This window comes from Mchenga conophoros, linkage group LG10 (assembly GCF_057382185.1).
Source record: "Mchenga conophoros isolate Kocher_MC1m ecotype Shallow Benthic linkage group LG10, M_conophoros_male_GT1.1, whole genome shotgun sequence".
Classification (NCBI taxonomy): domain Eukaryota; kingdom Metazoa; phylum Chordata; class Actinopteri; order Cichliformes; family Cichlidae; genus Mchenga; species Mchenga conophoros.
In genome coordinates, this window is record NC_140535.1 from 27849342 (window position 1) to 27876330 (window position 26989).

Here is a 26989-nt window from a genome sequence, read left to right on the forward strand (position 1 = left end):
CAGTGCCACTGGATTTTTTTGTTGTTCCAAGTCTTTTAGTCCTGTTAGAATGTAAACCCATGATGAAAAGGTCACATGTATCAGAATTTTTAAATCACAAAAGGCTTTAGTCTGTAGGCACTGGGCGGAGCTATGGTGGCGATGTCCTTTCAGCATGTAGATGTCTCAGCCCTGGAGGTTTATCAACCATGCCAAACTCACAAAGACGTGAGTTCTGATAACTTCCAACGCTATGGCGGATAAAATGGCATTCTCCAAGCCGCCACAGACACGCCCGTTAACGAAGCTGCAAACGCTTCACCAAGCTTAGCATCACCAAGGTCTTTGGATGAGATTGAGAAACAAAATTGATCAAATTGAATCCCTAGTAGTTGGTTGGAACATAACATCCTAAAATAGCATAAGAAACAGGGCCAAAATTGAGTCTTAAATTCAAAATGGTGAACTTCCTGTTGGGTTTCGGCTACGGCTCCAAGAGCTTTACGAGCATAAGTGAGCTGTGGGGTACACAAATAAGCAACCGTGCTCTTTCTCAGTATCATAAAACATTTTATTTATTACACTCACAACAAAAAGAAAATATACACATAAAATTATAGACTGCAACTTCTGGAAATGTAAAACAAAAGCAGCTTTTGACAAAACAACATGTGAAGAATATGAGCTTTTCCATGTTTCGGTCATGTATGTGAAAGTGCGCAACAGTGGAACAGACGAAAAAGCAGAATTTACAAGATGAGCTGCAATGGACTTTTTCAATTATTAGTGTAAAGACTTGGTGCGCACAAGAAGTCCATCTTCTTTCAGTCCAGCTGTTAAAGCCATGTGCATTCAGGCACAGCCTCAAAAGAACATACTCCAACATATTTACAACACAAACTCCCGATTATGGGAAGAATAAGTGGCTTTTAAAATGAGTTACAGCTGAGGGGTGAAGGAGAAAGGTCTGACAGAGTGCTCGACATGTTTTCTCCCAGTGAAGTGCAGCAACAGCGTTTCACTCGTGTTCGCTCTGTTTGTTCAGAGAAGTGAGGTGAGAAATAATTAATCCATCAAGAAAAGCCAGCAAGGCAGCAGAGCACACGTTACATAATTACAGCGATTCTTATTAAGCTCTGCTGTCAACTCCTCAGAAAACTAAATGTGCCTCGACTTTAAAGGGTCAGTTCACCCAAAATTAGAAACACACTTTCATTCTATGCAGATTATTTTTGTTTAGTTTACTCCCCCACCCAAAAAAAAAAAAACCAAAAACCTTCCATCCTGGGAAGTTTTCATTAGAAGGTCCCCACATATTTCCAATTAAATTATCAATGGTAAGAGGGTCTAGAAGGAAAGTCATTTTTCAGAGCTCCCCAAACTAATTAGCACTCACCTAGAGGTGCAGCAATTATTCAGTAAATCTAGATAAAGAGGAAATTAACGGGCAAACTTTCTGATTAGCCGATCGTTTTTTTCTGCGACAGTCATTTTTCACTCTTTGGAACCATTAAATAAGCCAAATGAAATCCTGAGAAAATGATCCGTAGGATTAATTGAGAGAGTACTAAGTAAATGCCCTGCGTGCCCCTCCATCGTGTCCATGTAAGAACAGCAATCTCACTAATAGATAACACTACGTAAGCTTTTTAATTTGGGTGTACTAGCCCTTTAAATTTTGCACTTTTGTGCCTGAGTACAGCCCACATACAGAAACTCTCCAGAGCAGATGTGCTGACACACCACATCAGGAACACAGAGGTGTTACTAATAATTTAAACAGAGCTACTGCCTCAGTTTCAGCTTTTCAATGCTCGCTCACTCACTGCAGACTTAAAACATGGAATAAAAATAAATAAATAAAAAAAAAAGGCAGTTGTTTTAGTGGTGTTTGAATCTGTGGGAGTGGAGAGGAGCAGGTGTGGATAGAGTCCAGTAAAGCTAACAAAGATTTTTACAGAATCAAGAGAAGACCCAAACTCAGACTGCTCCTTTAAATTAATAATAACTGATGAGCTGCCAGGTGTGCTGTATGTGTGTCAGTCTCTGCGGGCAGAGGCCCGTTGCCCTGCAGTCACTGGTGTTTATGCAGATGTTGAACTGAAAACACCTGCCTGAGAGTCTGAGGGTCACCGCGGAGGCTGCGGTGTGCTATGAAGTTTCAGCCCACAGACTGCAGCGGCAGCTTCATAAACCACGTTACTCAGTTGATCGTTTAGCCTTTTCAAATGTCAAATAAAGTCTGACGCGGCTGTTATTAAGAGCGAAGACATTTACATGACTTACAAGGAAAGCTAATGGTTCACCTCGAGAAAAAGAACAAAAAAAAAAAAACTGTGTGTCTGAAACGAAGCGTTTGAGCGGTGGATAAAGAGAGCCGAGTGGGTGAAGGAAGAGGAGAAGGTGCTGGGCCTGAAGGGCAGGAAGACTGAACTCAGCATGAACAGCACAGCAGTAGAAACACTAAACTCTTATTGACAGGCTACATATTATTTACATATATATGCTGTAGACAGGCCAGACTTAGAAAAGCATTTATACACAAGGAATTAAATAAAGTGACTAAAAAGCACTGCAGTCCTGCTTCTATGCACCTAACACTGTTAGAAATTCAGTCATTAAACAAACAGCAGTGTCGCCATTAGTACGTGGCTATTAAATAATGAGACTAACTGACTTACGTAAACCCAGTGCTGCTATATAACAGCCACACTGACGAGCAAAAAGCAGCACCGAGGGGTCAAACCCCCGAATGAAGACAAACCCAGAACAGAGAAAAACAACTTTAAACGCAAACGGTGATGTTGTTTGTCTTGAAGGGAGCAGCTCTGTTGTTTCTGCACAACATGAAGTGACGCTCTTAACAGTTATTTCATTAACTTCTGCCATGGTCCTATAATAAAGACATTCAGGAAACTCTAAGAAAAAAAAAAACAAGTGTTTGTTTTCAGTTCATGCATAACAAATAGTTTCTACTCTACAGCTGTGTGTAACTAGCATGTGTGTCCTCTCCAGCCATTATTGCATCGTTATTATGGCGTGAAGCTGGCGCCCTTCTGCGCTCACCTGTCAGCAGGTAGACTCATGTCATCAGACAGGAGCTGCTCTCCTGGAAGAAGTAAGGAGGAAAAACACGCCAATCTGTGTGTTACTCATAACACTATTACAACACAAAATCAGCATCTGAACAGGAGACAAAAAGTACCAGGAAATTCCCAAACATCTGACTATTAAATTATTTTAGCTAACAGTAATCCACAAATATACAGATGAGGGAAAAAAACAAAACAAAAACTGCCAGGGTCGAAATCATTAGTCTCTCTGATGATGTGCATCCTTTTTGCTGGATAACAGTCTGCTGTCTCACACACCACCCCTGTGGGATCCCACTCACCTCATCCAGTTGCTCTCATGTTTTAAAAAAAGTAATAAAAAGAAGTGGTACTAATACTCATCAAATATAGTCGCCCCCCAAAATCTGCGGGGATTACGTTCCAAGAGCACCAGCGAACTGTGAAAACTGTGGATTTTGGATGTGGTCAAAGAAAATGCCTATAAATGCCTTTAAAATAGTTTAAACCCTAAATATGCATTTGGGCAGCATCATAGAGCTTTAAGAAGAACAAAATGAAAAACACAAGAAAACTGAGCAAAACACTCGAGATGGCTACACGTGGTAAACTGATGATGCAGGAATGCTGGACTCCATCTGCCAGAGACGCAGTAAGGAGAAATGAATAACACCCCTGGACTGGCTACCTTTAAACCTCCTGCTTCTGAATACAGGGGTGGTACACCATCCCAATCTGCCTTCTCCTTAAAAAAAAAAAAAAAAAAAAGAATAAATAAATAAAAAATAGTAAAGGATGTGCAAGGCTGTACATGAACGATTATTATTTAGAGTCTAAGGAAAAGTCTGCGAACGACTGAAGCTGCGAACTCTGTACATGACTGTACATGTATACTATACACGCACATACCAAAAAAGCGCTAGAGCAGAAAGAGAGGGAGGAGTGTGTAGAGATGATAACCACCAAAGAAAAAAGGGAAACATTAACAGATTCTGCAGAATCTGAACAATGATTTTAGTATCTACATCATGCACCTTGGCTCTGCCTCATTTCATGATGTGTGTGCTGGTTACCTGTGCAGGGTGGAGTGTGGTTGTCGTAGCGAGAGTTGTTGCTCTGCAGGGCCTCGTCCTCAGTGTCGCTGTCGCTGCTTGTAGCCGTCACCAGGACAGATGCCGGCTGATCTGCAGACGAGACGAGAAAGAATGAGACTGTTACACGTGTGCAGAACTCTTTAAGTTCCAACTTCTCAGGCACGCTCATAATTCAGTGTTACAGAATTCTTATTGCGGGAGTATAGGGTGTCTGGCCCATTGCTACGGGCCATTCGATCCCTATACAACTGCTGCAAGAGCTTGGTTCGCATTGCTGGCAATAAGTCGGACTCGTTCCCAGTGGGTGATGGGCTCCGCCAGGGCTGCCCTTTGTCACCGATTCTGTTCATCATTTTTATGGACAGGATTTCTAGGCGCAGCCAAGTAGCGAAGGGCTTTCACTTCGGTGGCCTCAGAATCTCATCTCTGCTTTTCGCAGATGATGTGGTTCTGTTGGCTTCATCGGGTGAGGGCCTCCAGCTCGCACTAGAACAGTTCGCAGCAGAGTGTGAAGCAGCGAGAATGAGGATCAGCACCTCCAAATCGGAGGCCATGGTTCTCAGCCGGAAAAAGGGTGGAGTGCCCACTCCGGGTCGGGGATGAGTTCCTGCCCCAAGTGGAGGAGTTCAAGTATCTCGGGGTCTTGTTCGCGAGTGATGGGAGAAGGGAGCCGGAGATCGACAGACGGATTGGGGCTGCAGCTGCAGTAATGCGGACGCTGCACCGGTCCGTCGTGGTGAAGAGGGAGCTGAGTGTAAAAGCGAAGCTCTCAATTTACCCGTCGATCTACGTCCCTACCCTCACCTATGGCCACGAGCTGTGGGTAGTGACCAAAAGAACGAGATCACGGATACAAGCGGCAGAAATGAGCTTCCTCCGAAGGGTGGCTGGCCTCTCCCTTAGAAATAGGGTGAGAGGTTCGGCCATCCGGGAGGGGCTCAGAGTAGAGCCGCTGCTCCTCCACATCGAAAGGAGCCACGTGGGGTGGTTCGGGCATCTGACAAGGATGCCTCCTGGGCGCCTCATGGGGTTGGTGTTCCGGGCATGTCCCACCAGGAGGAGGCTCCGGGGCAGACCCAGGACACGCTGGAGAGATTATATCTCTCGGCTGGCCTGGGAACGCCTTGGTGTTCCCCCGGATAAGCTGGAGGAGGTGGCTGGGGAGAGGGAGGTCTGGGCTTCTCTGCTTAGGCTGCTGCCCCCGCGACCCGGCCTCGGATAAAGCGGATGAAGATGGATGGATGGAGAATTCTTATTGAATTGATGGATTTCACAGACCATCAGTCAGAATAGGGGAATGATTCCTTTTTTAAAGTATGCTGAGTGCCAGATGTTCTTTTTTAATTAAAGAAAGTATCATCAAGCTTCAATTTTGCAAACTTGTACCAAGACTAAATTAGACTGACTGACGGGGACACGGCCTTGTAGCATGACGCACAAAACCCTGCCTGGTATACAGAGAGCCAATCCAAATCATCAAACACAATCACTCCTGAGGCTCACAGTTAGAAGGTGAACCAACCTTCACATGACAGCAGCTGTGCAGACGGCACCTCCGGCAAGGACTGATGGGAGTTTCCTGAGCTCTCAGATTCACAGTCCAACGCAGCTGCCCTGCAGCGGGAAGAAATGAAAGACATATGGGACCCTGGCGTTCCATTACACGGCTGTCTCTTGCAGATATAATTTTTCTTGTGCGTGAGGAGTCTCTGGGTCGTACCCCAGGCTCCTGCTGCCACAGTTCTTGCTTGAAGCCATGTAGCTCGATGCTGCCAAGGTGAAGATGTCTTCCCTGGACCCCGAGGCCCCGTATAGCTGTTGCTCCATCGTATATTGCTGCTTAGAGGTGGAGGGCTGCTCTGATGCGGTGCTGAGAGACACCAGGGGTCCCTGGAGGCTGTCAGCCTTCAGCACTCCTGGAATGAAGACAAAAGCCAAGTCACGTGATGGAAAAGTGGGAATGTGCTAAGAAAAGATAAAACAGGGAGCTGAGTGGGTGTGACCATAAAGTAATATTGTGTATTATTTTTCTAAAAAAAAAAGCCCTGCTGGCGAATCCCAGAACCCATCAGTCATTAAACTGCAAATCAAATCTGGAAGCACTGAAGACACTGTCATAATAAGTTTCCTTAGAGCCTGAATAAAAGAAGCACTAGCGTAAGCATCGTCTTGAGGAGTGTGCAGAAATCTCTAAGTTCGACCTTTTTCGGCATGGCTTGCTCGTGATTCATTAAAATCAGAAGAGTTTATCTTCTTTGGAGCATGAAAAGTGTTTCTTGGGAATCAACGTCAAAGATCGTGGGACGTTCAGTTTGAAAATTCCACTATGAATAAGTTATAAATGCCTCTGCAATGAAGCAGGATTTTGTCTCATCCAGGTTCATCCTGGGTTTTCTGTACCACGGAGGAGGTTCACACTTCTTATCAGGGTATATCAGCTTGGTAACTTAAACTGCGAGCATAATTAGAGATCAACAGATATGAAATCACCGCCTGCTGATTAATTCCTTGGAAAACAGCATCACCATTCCTGGAAAAACCCTCGGACCACTGTGTGCAGACAGTAATATCTAATTTCTTTCCATTTCCCTGATGATCAGCAAGAAATACAAATTCTCGGAGACAATTTTATTGTTTCATTATTTTTCTGTTGGCTGTGAATAATTTTTATTGTTCTACAAGCAGAGCACTTCTTTGTATTTGTTGACCTTACATCCAGTGTGCATGCAAAACCAACTTAAAAATTTATTTAATAAAATAATTAATCTTCGGTATCTTTACACATATTTACACAGTTGGCGCACTTTCTTTCCAAGCTTCAAATAAGTTCAATTTCATTAACATAGTAGCTCTTTTATTCAGAGCTGTATGTATTAAATTAATGTAGAGTGATTGGTTATCTCACATCGCTGACTCATCTGGAGCAGCTGTGTTACTTTTATTCTGTATTATGGCTTTACTTGCTGATACACTTAACAGTGTGATTGTTCAGATGCTGGCAACGCCAACCATTTTTACGTAAACGTTCATACGCAGATCAGGAAACCCTGGGATAACTAAAAAAGTTCATAACCAGCTTTGTGTAACCACTCATCGTGATCGCCAGTGTTGGGGTAAGTGAATCCCTTCATACTGCAGGTTTAGGAGAGTGTATAATGTCTTTGGATATCTATTTATTTTGATCAGATGGTGGTGCTACAGAATGTTCAGTGGATAATAAAAACCACTGTGATTTGCTGCCTTAACTTTATACCTCGTGAAAACCCTACTAGCAGTAACCCTTGTTTCCCTTTTCTGAACCAAACAGTGTCTGCTTATAGAACAAAATGACTGGGTTTACTGCAGGTGGTCTCCGCCTATACAGTTACCCCTGAGAAAAAAAAAAAACTATTCTAATGGTCATTAAACTAGGTCATTATTAATATATACTGAGGTGTCAAAACTAATCATTATGGGTACAGGGGAGGTCATCACATATTGTCTGTATTGGGAAGAGAGTTACGATGATTTTTTTTCCCCAAATGAAAAACCTCATTTAAAACCCTTTAAGGGGTTTTTTTGTTACCATGATATTCAGAGTGTCTTAAAGGTGAACTAACTGCAGGCCACACCATAATACTGATATGAAAAGTTTTAAAAGCTCAACCTCTTAAACCACAATATATAATTTATGATGATTACATGACTCATAAAGGGGAGATCATGAACTGCACGTCTGAAGGCTAATCTAATAAAGTCACCTATAAAAGTCAGGAATCAGATTTTTTTTTTAAATTCTTATAAAAGAAAAGTGTTACTGTTTTTGTGTCGATGTTAAAACATAAAAGCAACTAAAGAATCACAAACTATTTTAAGTCTTAATGAAGCAGTACAGGGGAGAGTAAATATAAAAATCAACTGCAGAAACTTCAGGATCCATCAGGTGGATACTTGACTGAGTAAAGTGCACTCAAGCAGTCAAGCTCTGCACCCTAAATTTTCAGCACAATCACTGTTGATTCTCTAAAACAAAATCAAAAAAATAAATAAATCAACCCTTCTCTATCCATATTTTGTCTAAACAGTTGTAAATGTTCACCTGAAGTGACGAAGTAACAAACAAATGATCACCTGACTCTGCCGTTTGTCTTTATTGCACTTTAAAGATCAGTGTTTCGGTTTTACAACATCTACTGTTCACGTCATTCTCACAGATTTGAATTCGGTTTTTTAGGACAATGTTACACCTTGGCTGTGATTTTATGCAGGTTTAAAGGAGAATAAAAAACAAACAAACAACAACAACAACAACAACAACAACAAGAATACACTTACCCTCTGCTCCTCCCATCCCATCTTTAGGATGCAGGCTGAGCTCCAGAGCAGCTTCTGCTCCCCTCAGGTCTTTTTCCATCTCCTCTGGACTCCTCCTCTTCACAACCAGAGAGCTGCTGTCCAGGACAGGAGACAGAGACTTCCTGGCTGCACACAGAACACAGACACACAAATGTAATAATAATAATAATAATAATAATAATAATAATAATAATAATAATAATGATAAAAACCATATTGATTGTGCCAGCAGAAGTCCCGTGAGCCTTGTTATCTGGAGTTTAATCTAAAGATAGTGAGGCAGGCCTTCCTGGCTTAGTGTAATAGGGGAATATGGAAAGTAAACTAATCCATCTCTTCCTAAGACTGTGCCAAAACAAAAACAGCATAATCTGTCCTGACAGAATAGAATCTCAAAAAGTCCAAAATTTCTCTGGGCACATTTTTCCAATGAAAAATTAGCCTGAATATCATCCACTGATGTTTCCCAGAGCTAGCAGGCAATATTACAAGTTTTATGCAATGATTAGGGTTTAAAAGAGTTTATTTCCCTTATAAGCTATAAATAAAGCTACAAATGATGTAAGGTTAGTTGGATCCAAAGAAGCAGCAAATATTGACTTTCAATGTTGTAATTAAATGGTAAATGGCCTGTATTTGTATAGGGCTTTACTTAGTCCCTAAGGACCCCAAAGCGCTTTACACTACATTCAGTCATCCACCCAGTCACACACACATTCACACACTGGTGATGGCAAGCTACATTGTAGCCACAGCTGCCCTGGGGCGCACTGACAGAGGCGAGGCTGCCGGATACTAGCGCCACCGGGCCGTCTGACCAATTCCCAAAAGACACAGAAAAAAAAGAAACTGAGGCTATGCCAACCTGTCAACTTGCTTCAGTCTCAGCAAGAGCATGTTAACCTGTTAGGTTTTAGCTTAGTGGATTCTGAGAGTATACGTATATCTGAGAATATAATGTAAACATCCTGTTCAAAAACAGTAAAATTTAGACCATGTAACATGTAACATATTGGAATCATATAAACACTTGGCAATAAATGAGTAATAAAAAATACTGGTGGCTCCCAGTGCTGTCCCTTAGCCTTGTAGTAGATACACTTGTGGTAAAATCCTATGTCGCCTTGTTCTAATGTCATTGCATTCAGAATATTTTCAGAAAACTTGACCTCTGACCTTGAGGTTAAAGTCGCCAGGCTTTGAAGTTGTCTGAGATTTTTAGTAGATGTACCTGTGGTATCAATATTTGAAAATATTAGGCGACTTCCTTCTTGAGTTATCACGTTCACAAACTCGGGTGTCCACACCGCCCACCCAGCCCACAGCAATAGCTCATCAGCCTTTTGCAGCTGATGGGTAAAAACGATATGTGTCAATTTAATATTTTGCAGTATTTTATGTTTCTGACCAAGTCCGCTTAAAAATGCTGGCCATCTGTAGTGCATTAATCTGCACTCTGCAGGCGAGTGCGATTTTTGCGACACTCGAGTATAACTTGGAAAATATTAGCTTATAACCAACTGCTGTTGTTGTTTAGCCAATTCATATTACTTCGCATGTGGCCGCTTTCTAAAAAGATACATAAAACCTGATTAGGTAGAACGGCAATGTCCAACTTGTCACTGTTTTCAAGATTGCAGGGCAACATGGTGGATTTTTGTGATCTGTGATCTCCCAGCACAGATACGATGCTCTCTCTCTGTTATGTTCATTTGCTTTTGCAAAGCACCCCCCCAAAAATTTTTTTTAAACAAAAGTATTCGGGACAGCCCTACATATGAGTACCCTTGACAACTGACAGTGTGGCAACCCACACAGATTGTCCTCTCTATTCCGGTTTGCACATTTGCTGTGTACTTTGTCCACCAGAATAACATGCCATGCAAAAAGAAGCAGCATTGTTTTCACACAGCTCTTCATTTCTACAATGTTTTTTTCTTTTCAAAAAGAATTCAATAAATTCATTTCCTCAGGCAGAGATTGAGATAATCAAACGGACCAACTGTAGCGTGGGTAACCAGATAACTCAGATTCCCTGTTTGGTTGAAACTGTCACTGTTTACACATTAATACTGAACAGCTTGCAACAGCAGTCCTCACCGGGGCGGCAGGGTCTGGCTCGAGTCGCAGCTGCTCTCCCCACCAGGTCAAGCTCGCTGGGTTTATGACAAGCTGCCATCTCTGAATCGCCGTGATGAGACGGGAGCTCTTCAGCACCGAAGGCCCCAGATGGGCCAGGCCTGGGCTCCGCTGACCCCCGCACCTCCAGCACTTGACTCTTAACATCGGCCATCTTGCTGCGGACCTCAGCCATCTGAGCCTTGAGGCGGATGAGGACCCCCGAGTCCGGAGCTGATCGTCGCACCACCTGCGGACGCCGCTCTCGTTCCTTCCTCGAGTGAGGATGAGCTGAAGACACAAGAAACAAGTTAGAGAAGCAGATAAGGTGAAGCTCCAAATATACAGCTTAAAACTATGTTTGGGGCTATGGTCGCAAGCTGCATGGTGGTTCGGGGACCAATCAGAAGCTTCCCTGTTGGTACTGAGAAAAAGTTAAACATCAAATGTACCTAAAGTCTTTTCACAAACTGCATGGCAGTTATGCTAAGTTCGGTTTAAATTCTCCAGATACTCAGGAAAACACTTCAATACTTCCTTTATTACCTCCTTTAGCAGAGGATAGCGTCCTATAACTCACAACAAGTGGTGCAGATCACATAAATGTTAATTAACAGTCTGTTTCCTATTTCACGTAATAAACTGCTGAACTAAAGGTCTCAATGTGGCAAACATCTTATTTTACTTTATATTGTTTTTTTAATGACCTGTAAAAGTACGTAAGATGAGATTTTTGTAGTCCTTCAGATCACTGTCGTTTCAGACTTAATAACATCAGCTGTTACAAGGTGAGAGGGTAGTTTGTTGCCCTAAAAACTGTTTTTCTCTTTCCACCTTTCTTCAACGCTTTTAATCGAACAGGTCAAGAGAAAGTGGTTACAAAAGGATGCTGGTGGTAATGGTTTTGACCAATTTTTAAAGAAAAAAAAAAAATCCACAACAAATTAGCTCCAATGTTTCTCCTAGCAGAGGTGCTGGGACAATATTAGTCCCAAGAAAACTGATTTTGGTCTTTTTCTTTGTTCTTTTCACAAAATTCTTGGCGTTCGCTGCACCCTTCTTTCTGATTCCTGTAGGTTTAATTTTACCACCCTGAAAATGAAAAGTTTGGTCTAATGTATTTCTTCTCCATAGAAAGCAGCAAAACCGATTCATATCGAAAGCAAGTTCAAATCCATCAAAAGAGAAAAAGGACGAGACTGATAAGAATCAGCATGAGGCTCTCTGGTAATCTTGTGCAAACACAGCGTTTATCCCCAAAGCCTACAGAACATCCTACATGTGTTTTCTATACTTAAATATGTTGAAACCAGTGCTGTTTACATGCTAACCTGTGACCTTACAAAGTGTTTTTTATTTTGAGGAACCCCTGTGTCAGAGTTTGAGTAATGACTCCCAGTTTAGTGGGACTGATATTTTGTTAGCGTGCCTACAGACCTTGGCTGTGGAGGAGAGACACCGGAGGCCGAGGCTGAAGACCCCACAGGGATTCCACGCTGCTGCGCTCCTTCAGATCCAGCAGCTGGATCAGGATGACCGGGTCGATCTCCAGGAGGCTGTTACCACCTGGCCCAACAGCACCGGTGGCGGCAGCAGCAGCAGCGGAAGCTCCACTGCCACTAGTACTACGACCGGCAGCAGCTGCAGCACTACGGTGTAATGATCGCACACTGGAGTTGGAACCGCCTGCAGATCAGACACAAAAACAGGGTTTATATGGTTCATGTGTGGCTGTGCTTAAATTAAAAGAGGAATAAGGGGTTATTTAAGTGATTATTGCTCCATTTCTCCTTCCAAATATTCATGTTTATGTGTTATTTGAGCTGTTTCTTTATGTTGGAGATCTGGTGCTCTTCATTGTTACTATAGGTAACTAAAACTAAACTAAAAGGCATTGTGAAAAACCTTTCAGTTAACTGAAATAAAAACTTGATTCAAAAGTAAACGTCTATAGGATATATTGTGTCCTTAAGTTTTTAATATGGTTAAATTTGCCAACAAAAAGCCTGAGGAGGTTTTAGCTGTCTGAACTTCTTAAATTTTTTAAAATACTTTTTTTCCCCCTTTTTTCTTTTTTTAATCTTTAGACCTACTGAATCTGGGATTCAAGTTTAAGTGAAGCTCAACAGAAACACTGATCTGGTTTCAAGCAGCAGTGAGACATGTTATTATCTGTACAGCCCACATGAGTTTCTGACTGGCCAGTTTCCAGCTGCTGGGAGAGAAAATTCTCTAAAGGTTTTCCAGACAAAGAAACCTGCATCAAAAACAGAGTTACAAAACAGGCTGGAGTCTCTCGCTGAATTGTAACCTAATCATAAAAAAATAAAAATTACTCCAATGTGGGATGTAAACAATATGCAGCAAAGATATGTTCAACTCTGACATCTAACACCCCCTCCCCACACATGTACACACACGGACACCAAGTGCTTCTATATCGGCAGGCTGCGAGGGGCATGGTGCACCAACACTGACTCATCCTCTTCATGCCTTTCAACACCAACACAGTCAAACACGCCTGAAGGAGCCGCTTTGAGGTCCACCATCATATTGCTGTGATCTGCCTCTACAGTTGTCAAACAACACAAATAGATTCCTAAAATTCTCAAACAGAGGCTGACTTTTATTTGCCTCAACTGAGGAGACAACAGGGCCTTTATTTGAGAAAGGACAATAAATATTTGATGGTTACACTCCGTAAATGGAGGGAATTGTTCAGTAAACCCACTGGGCTTTTGTAGCAACTTTTAGATGAACATTTTTGTCATGAAAATAATCGGATTTAACGGTTTAACTGCCCTACTGAGTTACAATGAGAACAAACACCATATTTTATTTAAATAACTGAAACATATTAATTTATACTATTAACCACAAGTTACAGCCCTCTAAGAAGAACTCAAGCATTTAGAAATCTTTTTTTTTCCTTTTTTAAAATCATGCTTTCATGTAATATGAATTAAGACTGGCTAAATTGCACTTGTATTTTGATTTAAGAGCTTCCATTTGATATTTCTAAGTAAGAAATAGAGGTTTATAATCAACTTTAATGTGTGAAAATGTCCTTATTTAGAACATCTGCTGTAAATGGACAACATTACACCTTGAGTAATGTGCATATTTAATATTACTTTAAATTGTGTTCTGCTTTATAGTCATTCATTATTGATTTCTCCTCCTGCTGATTTATACTTAAGAACAAATTAATGAAAGCTTATTTCAGGACACAATTTGCAGGGGTAAAAAAATAAACAGTTCTTTGTTGTTCAGCAGCATAAATCATGTGTTCACAAATCATGGTTCTAAGTTTGTTTCTGTTTGCATAGGTTAAATAATCCTTCAAGAACATAACGATAAAACTGACATCTGACATTTTTAACACTGCTGTGTGTTAAAAAAACAAAACAAAAACATGTCAGCTGTGGGAAACTCAAATCAAACAGTTTTATGAATGTTTTAAATTATACCCGTGGCTCCAGCCAAGTCATCAGGAAGCTCTCCTTCTTCTGTGTCCAGGTTGCCGATGAAGTCGACATCATTCTCCCCGGACCTGTGAAAATATTTCTGTTAGTATCCATTTCTTCGGCTTACCAAAGAAACCAAAGCCTTCATTATCAAATTACCACCAAGCACATTTTTTGTAGAAAGTTTCACAATAAAGCCATTTGTGCTCACATTGTCTCCTCGTCTATGTCATTCTCCTCAGTGTTGCTGGTGGCTGTGGAGCTCCCTGAAGTGCTGCTGCCATCCAGAGGGTTCACCTCCTCTTCTGTCAGACAGTCCACCTCCAGGTCACCGTCTGACAGCTCCTGGACAACAGAGGAGCCAGGCAATTAATGAGCTGTATCTCGTACAGGAAGACGCTGGATCCCAAAACCTCCAGCTCTTATTCATTTGATTTTTAATTAAAATTCAATGAAATGCCCCATAAAAAGAAAATTTTAACACCAATAAATTAATAGCTTAATAAATAAAATACCTAAATAATACTAGATAATTAGTAGTTTTTGACATAGTCATAACACCTCCAGTGAAAACATGATGCCCATCACCTAAGAAAACCTGTATAAGCTCAGCTATGCACAGACACCCTCTCGAATAAGAAAACATTAAGAAGCAATCAGCTGTTTTTTCAAAGTCAAGCAGTATTTTCCATCCTCACATTAGAGTCATCGTGTTGCGTCCTCTCTTCTTCTTCTCCTTTCTTATTATTGCTCAAAGTGGTCTGAATCTCATCGTCACTCTTCACCGAGCGAGGGTCTCTTTCAGAGGTCGTGGTGCCCGCAGCAAGCCTCAGGTCAGGAGGCGAGGAGCTGCGTGAGGTCTGACGGCGAAATAGCTCGATAGCGAGCCTCTGGAATCAGAAATACAGAGATTCGGGGAATATTATTTAGCTCAAAATAAACAGACACTTAATTATGGAAGCAACTCCAACTAGATGAGTCAGAGTGACTCAGAGACTTTGGCATCTTTGAAAACTTTGGAATCTGTTTACTCTAAAACAATGGCTGACGAGAGTCAGTGAATCCTAAATTCAACAAACAGTAAAAAAACAAAACATGCCTATAAATACAGAACACAAACACAGACAGACAGAGTACCTCTTTGAGATTGTTGATCTGCTGGATGTAGCCACTCTGGGCCGACTCCAGCTGGCTGATGTACCAGTACTGATCTCGGCACTTCTGGAAAAAGGTAGGTGAGCGAACCTGATAGCTGAGCAAAGAAAACCAATGATACTCAGTCACACTGGGATAAAAGATCTCCAACTCAACCTGATTCTACATGATTAGAATTGGGCGTGCGTGTTCTCACCGGAGGACCAGTGTGTCTGTCTGCATGTTCAGGTATCCCTCACTGGCTAGAAGATCAAGCCTGAAGAAGCGGTTGTAGCCCCAGCATTCACCGACCTCAAAGTCAGAGGCAAACTCCCGAATTATGTTCTTTGTGGGGTCACTGGAGGCCTGATGGACCATCTCCACACGGTACTCATATCTACGCATATCAAAGAGCATATCAACACACAGGAAATGCAGCAAAAGCAGAACTCATCCGGGACTTTTGAGGATGTATTTCTTTAAAGAACTAAAAGACAGTGAACGGATATTTAACACACCAAACTAGAAGTGATTAGTTTTTCAAGCCACAAGTATTATTGAGTCCAAGTAGGATCACCTGATTTTGGTATTAATCGGCTAAAAATGACAAAATTTGATGCAGTTTTCTCGTTAAATATTCAATCAGGGGTTCCCCTGTTGCTCCCCTGGTTGAAGTGGTAACACGTCTTTAAAACATGAAAGAAAAAGTATTATCTCCTCACTGATGCCAAACTCATTTTTCAAATATCCTATATCATGTAATGTAGTGGTTTTTGTTATACTGTGCATCTATTAGGACCAGATTTTCATTTCATTTTAAAACAATCTTGATGGTTTTATGAAAAACACTGGCTGCATTATAACTGAACATTTTTAATCTATGTGTCTTCCTGCATGTTAACTGTAAATTATTCAAATTGGACTTGAAAATAAATCTTTTACGCAAGTCAATTTAGCCCCAGGCTTGACTGTAAAAAAAATAAATAAAAAATTGTCACAGAAAGAAAACAGAGCAGAGGAGGAATTTATTGAAAGAGCAGTCAATGTACAACAAAATATTACATACTTTGATGTTTCGGGAAGTCCTGCAGACAGTTCGAGGAACACAGACAGATAGTTTCCACGAACCACACCGTTACCGTCCTGCAGAAACACAGAGACATGTGCTGCTTTAGCAAAGACAACGTGATTTCTGTCTAAATTACTACAGTCACAATAACCAATCGATGTCAGCTAGAACTGCAGCCAGGTTTTAAAAGGCATACATCAACTCACTGGGTAGACTTTGAGTCTCCAGCAGAGGCCAGAGATCTGCAGGGGAGGGCTGTAGACCGGGTCAGCCCGCTGCCTCAGGGTGCTACAAACAAACATATATCAAACGAGCTGAAACCCTATCAGGATGTTTTGATAGATTTCCCATTTGAAGCTTTTAACTGGTTATTTTTACTCTGACTCATTTTATTTTGCATTTATATTTGAGTTTAACTTGTAACATTGTAATAGTGTGTAAAGAGATTTTAATCTCAAGGAACTTAGTTAAATAAAGGCTAAATAAATTTTTAAAAAGTACCTTACATTTTTCCATAGTTTATAAAATCCTCAACAAAATTTAAGGATGGTGTTTGAAGATAGGAAGAAGCTGACAGTATGTCAGAGTGAGAGTTCCTTGTTTGTCTTCTCTATGACCAAATGCAGCCTCAGAGATGATTTACCTGAAGTTGACTAGAACAAAAGTGCTGGAGTCATAGGCAGGAACCAGCTCACTGAAAGCACAAAGAGGAAAGATGACTGCACATAAAAGCACAATAATTAACCTGTAGTTTACAGTCACTGTCAGGTTATTTCCTTTAGTATTATGAGCCATAAAATTTAATCGATTGATTAAAAAAAAACAAAAAAAAAACAAATGGGAATCTCCTGCCACATAACATTTATTATTGATGATAATTTTTGTTATCCCTAGTAGCTAAGGCATTTCGTTGCATCCTCCCTGGACCGTGAAAAGCGTCTGGTGTTGCAGCTGAGGATATTACCTAGTGAAGTCTGGAGGGACGGGCGTGGTGACGAAAGACTGCATGGGTTTCCGGTGGACCTGCTGGAACATGAGGAGGATCTCTGGGCTCTTTGAGATCAGTTCGCTCTTACTGCAGGAGTGAAGCTGTTCAGCATACACACAATTCAGGAAAATCATCTCGTTACTGCCAGCAAGCAGCTGAACAATCGATGATGTGTTGATTTTTGCTCAGAAAAAATAAACAGTTAACTGAAATTCAACTAAATGTTTTACTTAATTCAGTAACAAAAGAAGCAAAGTCAGAATATAAAAGTTCATTTCTTAAAACAAAAAACAGTCTCCCACCTGACCCCCTCAAAATCTGATTCTTTTGTAAAAAAAATAAATTGTAATTGTAATTCAGTAAAATGTTACATTTATGCTATGAATATCTATGAAAAATAGTAAAGTGCAACTTTTTTGGAGTCATTTTACAAAATAACTTCAAGATGGTAAATGAGATGACCCATCCCTCAACGCTGCCAGTATTTCTGTATTTAATGTGCTGTAATATTTTCTGGCTGCTACTCTTAGTGCAGAAAAGCTCATGATTCATCACATCACATTGTAAGAAACAATCGTGCAAATGCAACATGCCTGCTCGCCCGATTTGTCGTGCAACATGCTCTGCTACTCAATAATGAATAAAAGAAGTTCCCACAGTGTAAAATAAAGCACTTACAGTGAATTCTCACCAGCTCTGCAGCCATTACATCATACTTTTGGTTTTATAACTTGCAGATGTATTGTTTGGATAGACCTCAAATTAGTCGTTTCCTTTTTAAAAACAGTTAACAGCACAGTTGAAACTTTTAAAATATTGCACCAGACACTTGCTATAAGAGAGGATTTAAAATATACCTTGACCTTAAAGACTGGAATAGTGTTGAATCAATGAGACAGCATGTATTGCTGTATTGTGTGTGGGGTTTCTCAGCTTTAATATTACACAACTAACAATATGCAGTAGGAAAAAAATGAATGGAGGCTTTGATCTGCTGCAGACGACCAACCTGATGCTCCACCTCCTGCAGCAAAGACTCCAGCAGCTCCGTCTCCTGGGTCAAGGACGTCTTCTGGCCTGATGGGGAGGAACGCAGTTCTATTTTCAGTACTCTTGTGCTGAATGTCAGCCCTGATGGAAGCTGCTGAGTGAGAGTGTGTGGGAGTGCAGGTTGTGTATGTGGGAGCCAAGTGCACGGATCCACTCAGTCCAGATAAATATTTCATATGTATATTACCCGCAGCTATAAAGGGCGCCTCTCACTGCTTTCAGTGGGGAGTCTGCGTGTTTTGTTGGGTGAAGGTCTCGACCTTTAGACACATTTAAAGCCAGTCTTGCAACAACAAGAAAACTAAACACTGCCATATGTCTTTAACCTGTTAAAATGATGCTTATTCTATTGGGAATGCATAACCAGGTGGCGACAGAACTGGGATTAATTTATTTAACTGCTGAATATTAATTAATGACTACAGTTAGTAAGGGTGACCCTAACGTACCATTCTCTTCAGATAACTCTAAATATGTTTTTTCAGCAGTTTCATCTCTTATTTTTTGCAAAATCCTGCTGAATGCTCCTTAATTCATGTTTAATGATATTTTAATGGTAAAAAGATTTTATGTCACCCCGTCAGCAAAACATTCATTTTTTTAAAAATACTCCTGGCTCTGTATGATAGCCGAAATCTGGTCATCTCAGACATGCAGTTCTGTCTGTGAGTGCCCAAGCCCCACCCGCCTGCTTTTCAGCCAATCGGAAGACAATTGTTTGACCTTGTTCTAAACAGAGTTTGAACCATCTAATGGGCTGCAGGACATTTTTTTGAACAGTTAATCGTGCAAAGCTACTCTGGTGAAGTCAAAAAAATGCAGGTGAAAATGAGAATAATGTGTCCTCTCCTGCAGCCTAAAAGCCAGTCATTCAATTCAGCTTACCAGAGTTCTTTCAGTATTTTTACATAAAAGTAGGCAAGGTGTTCAGACATGGAAATAATGAGCTTGAAAGTGGTCAAAAATGTTTTTAAAATAAGATTTGAGGTCAGCTCTTTTTCAGATAAAAGCAATGCACTGAAATGATGTGTAATTAATTAAATTGAAGGTTAAAATGTATATAAAAAGCTAAAAAAAGAAAAAAAAAACATTTATCTGGACATCTGCTTTTGACAGTGAGTGTGTGCACAGTGTGAGTCCTACCCATGAGGGTGATGAGCTTATTCTTGAGCTGGTTATCCAGACGAGCGATCATCATTTCCACGGCGTTACGTATCTCTCGGACCCTCTCGTCTTTTGCACCCCTAACTGCCTCAACGTTCCTCTCCTGAACCATCAAACAAAACACACAAACACACTGTGTTAAATATGCGTTCACTGTGTCAACTTCACTGACAAGCTTTTATTAAAACAACAGTGCCATCTGCTGGATGTCAGCAATACAGCACGCCCATACTGTAGGCTGCGGATTTGATATCATTTTGAAGTCTAATCCTGTGTGTTGATTAGGACTGTTGTTCAATTCAATTCAATTTTATCTATATAGCGCCAAATCACAACAAAAGTTGCCTCAAGGCGCTTTATAATGTACAGTAGATACTTTATTGTTGTGGTCGCTATATCACAATGTCACATCTATCGTTGGATGTGAAGCATAGGAAATTGGGGGTAACAAAATAATTCAACTTATATGATTTATCAAGATGATATTTCATTTTCGAATGGAAGTATAATCACAATATACCTAGAGCTAAAATTTGACCACTATGATAATCTGGGATATGGAATTCAGATTAATGCAGTCCAAAGTTTTTAGTCTAACAGACAAACATGAAGGTATCCCGAGGCTATAGAAGCATCCTAAAAACTCTCAGGATACATCATTCAGTAGACACACAAACCAACAAAGTCAGGCACAATCACAGAAAGCATTTAGCCTTTTAAACAGGAGACTGAGCTCATCCTCTCGCAGGATGTATTATATTCAAACAAAAAGCAAAAGCAGACTCCACAGACACTGAAACTGAACACAAGCTATGACGCAAACAGACTGAGTGTTTTTGCCTTGTAACTGACTTGCACTTATTTCAGCATTTATGGGCATTTTAATTTATTGTGTTATAGTTTATTATTATCTATTCTTTGTTTCACCTTTCGTCTCACTCTGTCCATCATGTCAGGTGACACGATACGTGTGAAGAAGCAGTTAGAGAGTGGATGCTTTCATAAGAGAGATAGAGAGACAGGCAGTCTTCATACAACTCATCTATGTGTATCTTTCAGGAGTATCATGATAACAGTTCCCTGAGTTCACTGCTGTTTGCTTTAATGTCACTGCTCAAATTGAGAAGGCCAGAGTGACCCTCAGGTGCTCCTGAATCCCACCACCGAACTACAATAATGTAGCAGTGTAATCACACAAATAATGACCAAGAAACACTGCAAAGTGCTTTGTCGGGACATTTCATGCTGTACCCAGTTGACATTAATAACCTGAAACTTTAAAGTGGGCCTCAGAGGTCCTAAGTTAAAACAATTTCCACAGGCTCTTTGACTTAAGCTTTCCTCTACAAGTGGGTCATTAATTGGGCTCTATGGATTATGGAGCTGATTTTATTTCTTTGTGCAAAACAAAAATGCTAGTTATTTTTTATATTAATGTCAGAAAATAAAAACATTTATGCATTTTCTGCATCAAAAAATGAATGTGTATAAATTCCTATGGCAGACAGTGTAACACATTGGCTTATCATAACAGTGGCATGTAAGATACAGCAATACATATAAAACCTATTCCTTCAGCAGAGAATCTAAACTCTACTTAAAGCAGCATAACTCATCGTGGTAATCTAGACCAGCGGTCCCCAACCTTTTTTGCGCCACAGACCATTTTATGCCCGACAATATTTTCACGGACCGGCCTTTAAGGTGTCGCGGATAAATACAACAAAATAAAACTAGTACCGGTACCGAAAAAAAGAAGATTTATTCATAACACACGTGAAATGACCCAGGAAGACCGAGTTAACGATAAAAACGATAACAAAATAACGCTGAAACCCGATAAAAACCCTGAAAACCACACATTTCACACCTGAGCCTCAACTCTCGCGGCCCAGCACCAAACGACTCACGGACCGGTACCGGTCCGAGGCCCGGGGGTTGGGGACCGCTGATCTAGACAGCTAAGAAAGGACACCTTTGTAATACTGAAAACTGAGTTTGCCTCAAGATAACTCGCCAACCCATTAATAATTCTTCATAGTTGAGGGAGAGAACATCCCTCAAGTCCCATGAATGTCAAGAAGAATTCAAATATGTACTAGGATATGAATCTGCAGTTAAAAAGATTTACTGAAGAGGTGAAGGTGAAAAGTGATGAGTGCACGAAACAGAAGGAGTTTGATCTGACAGGACAGTAAATATCAAACTATTGAGCATTTGTTGTTCATAAGAGAAAAAGCAGTCCTCACCACTTCCTGCACCAGACTGATGAGCTCCATGAGGCGGCGGCGCAGCTTGGCAACCTCCTCCTTCACCTTGGTCACATGCTGCTCATAAATCTCCACCAGGGGCTTAAAGGTGTGGCCGCCGTGCTGGAAGCAACCAAAACAGCAAAATTCACCGGACGCCATCTGACTTTTATGTAGCGGAAAACTCATTAATGAGAGCGTTTCTGACTTTGCCAACTATTATATAAGTGAAGCATTACCATGCCTCCCCACAGGGCACACTGGTGACAGATGCATTTCTTACAGGTCCAACAGAAAACACTCAGCTTCTCGTGATGGTTCTCACATCTGCAGAGCAACAAGACAACCACTGTTTGTTTCCCACAACTGTACCAAATTTGATTGTTATTCTCTGAGTTGAGCATCACAGAGCATGTATAAGTAACCCCAACCAAAAAAAAAAAAAAAAAACCAAAACCCTGACAAATATAAAACAATGGTGACACAGAATGAACAAAACTTCTTAAAATAACTTTTCATAGTTCTGGCATTAAGATTTGATTTATGAAGAGAAATTTAAGGAAGACAGGGATATAAAAATGACAAGAACACTTTCAACTCAGAAAACAGGACTGGGACTGAAAGACACTTGTCAAGAACTCACTTGTCTTTATCGTTGTCCTCATGCTTGGTGAGGCTGCAAAGCTGCAGGGTGTCCAGCTGCTGGGTGACCTCCTCCGCCCAGCGACAGTTGACAAGCTCCCTCAGCTGAAGTGGAGCCCTGTACAAAAGAATGCACACACATATTTTAATAACTGCATAGCTATTCTAACATTATGAAGCAGATCAGAAAGTTATCTTGAGGCTTTTTGTCTGTTTCGCTATGTTTCATCAGTTTTATTGGTGTTCTCCTTGCCCATAGGATATACTAAAGACATAATATGCTTATGTCTTGCTGAATTAACTCACATCGAATTCATATGTATTCCACGCTGTTACATTGTGAGTTGTATAGCTCTTACACACTGTTTTTAGTCATTACTCTGGTCTTACCAGGTACCTTATGAGTTCAAACAAAATTCACATGGACCATGAATTATTCCACCAAATGTGATTAGTTATATGAAGTAGATGTGTGTTAGCAGGTGCTTACCGACAGTGTGGACACTGTGCTCTCTGCTCCGTCAGCCATCGCTGTTACACAGGAGAGATTTCAGCTTAAATACAAGCAGCACAAACAGTCTGCCAAAGATTCATGATTCAGGACATTTTATATTTTTTTCTTATTTGTACATTCCTTATAAAGACCAAGAAAAACTAAACTACACAAACTGATCCTACTGAGTGTGAGGATAAGCAAAGACTGACTCATGTGAATCATCGGCATCACACTGCTGCACTGTTGACCAAATATTATTGAAAGGGAACAGTAACAACTGTGGTTACTGTTGGTGGTTATTAACTTGATAAGTCATCTCAGTATTTATCAATGTAGCTATAAAACATGAAAGAAGTAGCGGTGGCAGCACGTGACCGATCCCAAAACCAGTCACCATCAAATTTTACAAAGATAAAAATAACATGTATAAAAAACACGAAGATCTTACACCCATAACGGTGGGCTGAAAGATACACAGGCGTGCTGGACAGTGTGTAGTTTATTATTTTTTAAAAAGTGCTGTCTGAATGTTTGTGTGTTCTTTAAGGGTTTGGATAGTAAGACTGGAAAAGCTCTACATAAATCCCAACTGTGTGATTTAACAGACTTATCTGTCTCATCGCTTTATCATTAATGGCTCAATCACATTAGAGTAAAAATAGGACATCAACCTCATTTCAAGTTGGAAAAAAAAAAAAAAAAAAAACCAGCCTAATGCCTGGTGACTTCCATTATTTTATTTATTTATTCCCCACATTCAGTGATTGATTTCAAGTAGTTGCATGAAAACAGTTGGTTGCCCAGAGGCTGAGCGTGAAACACCCTCAACCAGCAGGTGACCACTTTTAATCACAAGGTGGCTGCACAGTTTGGCTGCTTGGAGGCAACCTCTCAAATAATTGTGGTTTAAGTCTGATTCTATGATCACTCACGGACAGGTTGGCGAAGTTTTGCAAAATCTGCTGTCTATAAAAACGGACTAGCAACATGCTGCAAGCAATCTGAGTCAGTCTGCGCTAATAAGCATTTGCAACATGTGTTTCTGTAACAGGGGACTCGACAAAAATTGTTGGCAACTGGTTGCATTTGGTTTATATTCCTCTATAAAACCAAGGTTGTCAAGTACGTATGTTGTTTTGTGGCCCTTGTCTTTGAAACAACTATTAGAAAAGCAACAAGACTGTACGTTCATTGCACATAGTCGCAGTAATTTTGGTCACATCACAAAATTGATTAGATAAAAACTAAGATACTTGTAAAAACTGAATGCAGAGTTGTGGAGTGAGGAGAACATTTTCTGATCGCTGCTATGTCTAAACAGACTCACTCGTATACAGCTGAAGCAGCAGAGTTTGGAGCAATGTGGACAGAGGCGAGCATCCCTCAGTTTCTCCATGCAAATGAAGCATCGAAACACCTCAGCAATGCTCTGCACAGGGACAGAAGAACGTTTTAAACCGACTACAGCCACAGAACTCAAGACCACAGATTATGAAGATTAAACCATGCACATTACATGAATTTGGTAAGTAATACACTATACAATACAATATATAATGTAATACATCATAGGAGTCTAACAGTGAAACTGACCTCAACACTTTGCTCATCCATTTCAGCCAGTTTGATGTTCTGGGCCTCACAGACAAGTCAAACAAGTATTCTAAAAAAGAAAAACAGTATAAGGATATATCAATAAACAAACTGTGCTTTAGTTGGACAGTTGAAAGTAGGCACCTGACATTTGAGATCAAGGTTTGCAGGATTTGAAACCTCACAAGCATTTCAGAAGGTTTACAGATGTGATGTAGAAACTTGATGGCTTTACTGCAAGCACACTGAGAATGGACCCCTAATTTTTGCTTTAATTACTTACATTTCTTAAATAAAACATCACTGTATAGAAATCGTTTTTTAATACAATTTAGTAATTTTAAGTATTACTAAAACAAATAATATTACTTTTTAAAATAAATACATCACTTAATTGTTAAGTTTAAATCTATACTCACAAGCCACTTCATTATTACCCCCATTCAACTGGTAGTTAACACAAATATCTAATCAGCCAAACACACAGCATCAACTCAGTACATTTAGGCATGTAGACATGGACAAGACGGCCTGAGGAAGTTCAAACCGAGCATCAGAATGTGGAATAAAGGAGATTTAAGTGACTCTGAAGCATAGCTGTTGGTGCCAAATGGGACCTATGACTGCATAACACGTTGAACCTTGAAGCAGAAGATCAGATGACCACACCGAGGACCACTATTGACAGCCAAGAACACGAAAATGAGGTTCACCAAAACTAAACAGGACAACAGAAGATTGTTGAATTTAGTGTAAAAAATTGGTGCTATAAAGATGTGGGGGACATTTTTTTTGGCACACTTTGGATCCGTCATACTATGTGAACGTCTTTTAAACACCACACTTAGTATTGTTGCTGACTATGTTCTAAAAGGTGCTTCTAATGAGCTAATGTGCCATGTGAAAAAGGTCAAATCCCCTCAAACCCGTTTCTTGACCATGACAACAAGTACTCAAATGTCATTTACAGTAATCAGTCCAGTACAGTACCTTTGGGATGTGATGGAACAGGCGATTCACATCATACATGTGCAAATGAAACACCTGCAGCTGTGTGATGCCATCATGTCACTATGGACAAAATCAAAGGAACGTTTCCAGCTATTTATGCCACAAAGAATTAATGCACTGCTGAGGGCACAAGGGGGTCAAACCTGGTACTAGGAAGGTGTAATGTAGCTGGTGAGTGCATATGGTCCGGCATGTCTGGAGCCTTTTTTGCAACTTTAAAAAGCAATTTACTCAAATGCTTAATAAAGAGAAAGTAGCATAAGTTGTATTTATTTATTTTTATTATCATTTAATTATTTCTTGTGAAAGCAAAAATGGCACATCTTTTACTTTGACATATCGTATATTAAATGGGGTTTGGAAGGTCTGGCCACATAAAAATCCAGGAATGTGCGGTAGTAAACAGCAGTTTTTTTCAGGTATTTTTTTAATATTATTATTATTTTTATTTAATATCCGAGTAAATGGGGAAAACGATCAAAATTGTCACCCCTGCAGCTCTAATCGATACTCAATAGTTGCACGTGGTGAAGATGAATGTAAACCTCAGTAACATCAGTGCAACTGTGTCTGTAGAGCACAACACAAACAGCGGGCTCGCCTACATTAGCAACAACATGACAGTTGTTGTGAACGGCAGCCTGCAATCTGTGCCAGAGGCCCAGCATCAGCAGACACAAAACCAGTCCGACAGCAGCAATGGCAGCAGCTATAGATGGAAGGAAGATATACCCTGACAGCAGCATATAGCAGGATAGCCTGAATACAAAAACATATATAAGTGCGTGTATGTATATTTATATATCTAGAAAGAGAGAGAGAGCTTTCATAGCTAGCTTGCTCGCATTAGCAGGGTCGTTCACTCACCTAGACGGAGAATCGGCTCTGTCCACCCCGCCAGATAAACAAACCACGGCTAACGGCTACATTATAATATATTACAACACCTCCGTCGCGTAAAGCACCGCAAAAAAATAAAAAAGACTAAAGTGCTACTCAGATTTAGCTGCGACAAAATAGACCTCACACTGTGCCGCACCAAGGATGGTATACAGCTGCCTTTCTACCTAAGCTGAAGATGTAACAGTGGTTGGTGAGAGGCTGTTTGTCCCCTAGCAATAACCAATCGAATGGCTTTTTTTCTTCTTCTATTAATTTTATGTGTTTGCAAGTGACAGAAAGTCTGTGGGGCTTTGCCGCCCCCAAATGGAAAGTTTGGGAAAGTACAGCGTAAACCTAAGGCAGGGCAAAGCACAAAGTGTACACTGTATATCGTAAACTGTATCGTATACTATATATAACTGTATAATATATATATATTAGTATATTAATAATATATACTAATATGAATGTATGTATATATATATATATATATATATATATATATATATATATATATATATATATATATATAGGTTAGAGTGAGACAGTTCAACTGCCAGACTGGGAGTAGAGGAAAAATTTATCTTAAAACCTTCTCTTTAAACTGCTGCTGTGTCCACAGTGTTCGGTCTACAGCTATTATTTGA

At 40.4% G+C, this 26989-nt stretch overlaps 1 protein-coding gene across 2 annotated transcripts; it reads right to left on the reverse strand.

The window, feature by feature from the left end:
• Positions 1 to 526: 526 nt before the first annotated feature.
• Positions 527 to 26569, reverse strand: trim37 (tripartite motif containing 37). Of its 2 annotated transcripts, XM_085289676.1 has the most exons (26): positions 26328 to 26569; positions 24450 to 24519; positions 24184 to 24285; positions 22851 to 22891; positions 22362 to 22478; positions 21958 to 22045; positions 21719 to 21841; positions 19449 to 19572; positions 18265 to 18332; positions 17232 to 17356; positions 16911 to 16961; positions 16474 to 16555; positions 16265 to 16341; positions 15416 to 15595; positions 15202 to 15316; positions 14763 to 14954; positions 14276 to 14409; positions 14068 to 14150; positions 12035 to 12283; positions 10580 to 10888; positions 8459 to 8605; positions 5865 to 6060; positions 5667 to 5758; positions 4124 to 4234; positions 3046 to 3088; positions 527 to 2897 (listed from the first exon to the last, which is right to left on the reverse strand). In XM_085289676.1, exons 2-26 carry the CDS (start codon positions 24468 to 24470, stop codon positions 2888 to 2890), a joined length of 2880 nt encoding a protein of 959 aa, XP_085145802.1. In that variant the 5' UTR covers positions 24471 to 24519; positions 26328 to 26569; the 3' UTR covers positions 527 to 2887. The 2 variants fall into 2 exon arrangements, with proteins under 2 accessions (XP_085145802.1, XP_085145803.1); XM_085289677.1 differs by having other exon boundaries at positions 527 to 3088.
• Between the last annotated feature and the right edge of the window lie 420 nt (positions 26570 to 26989).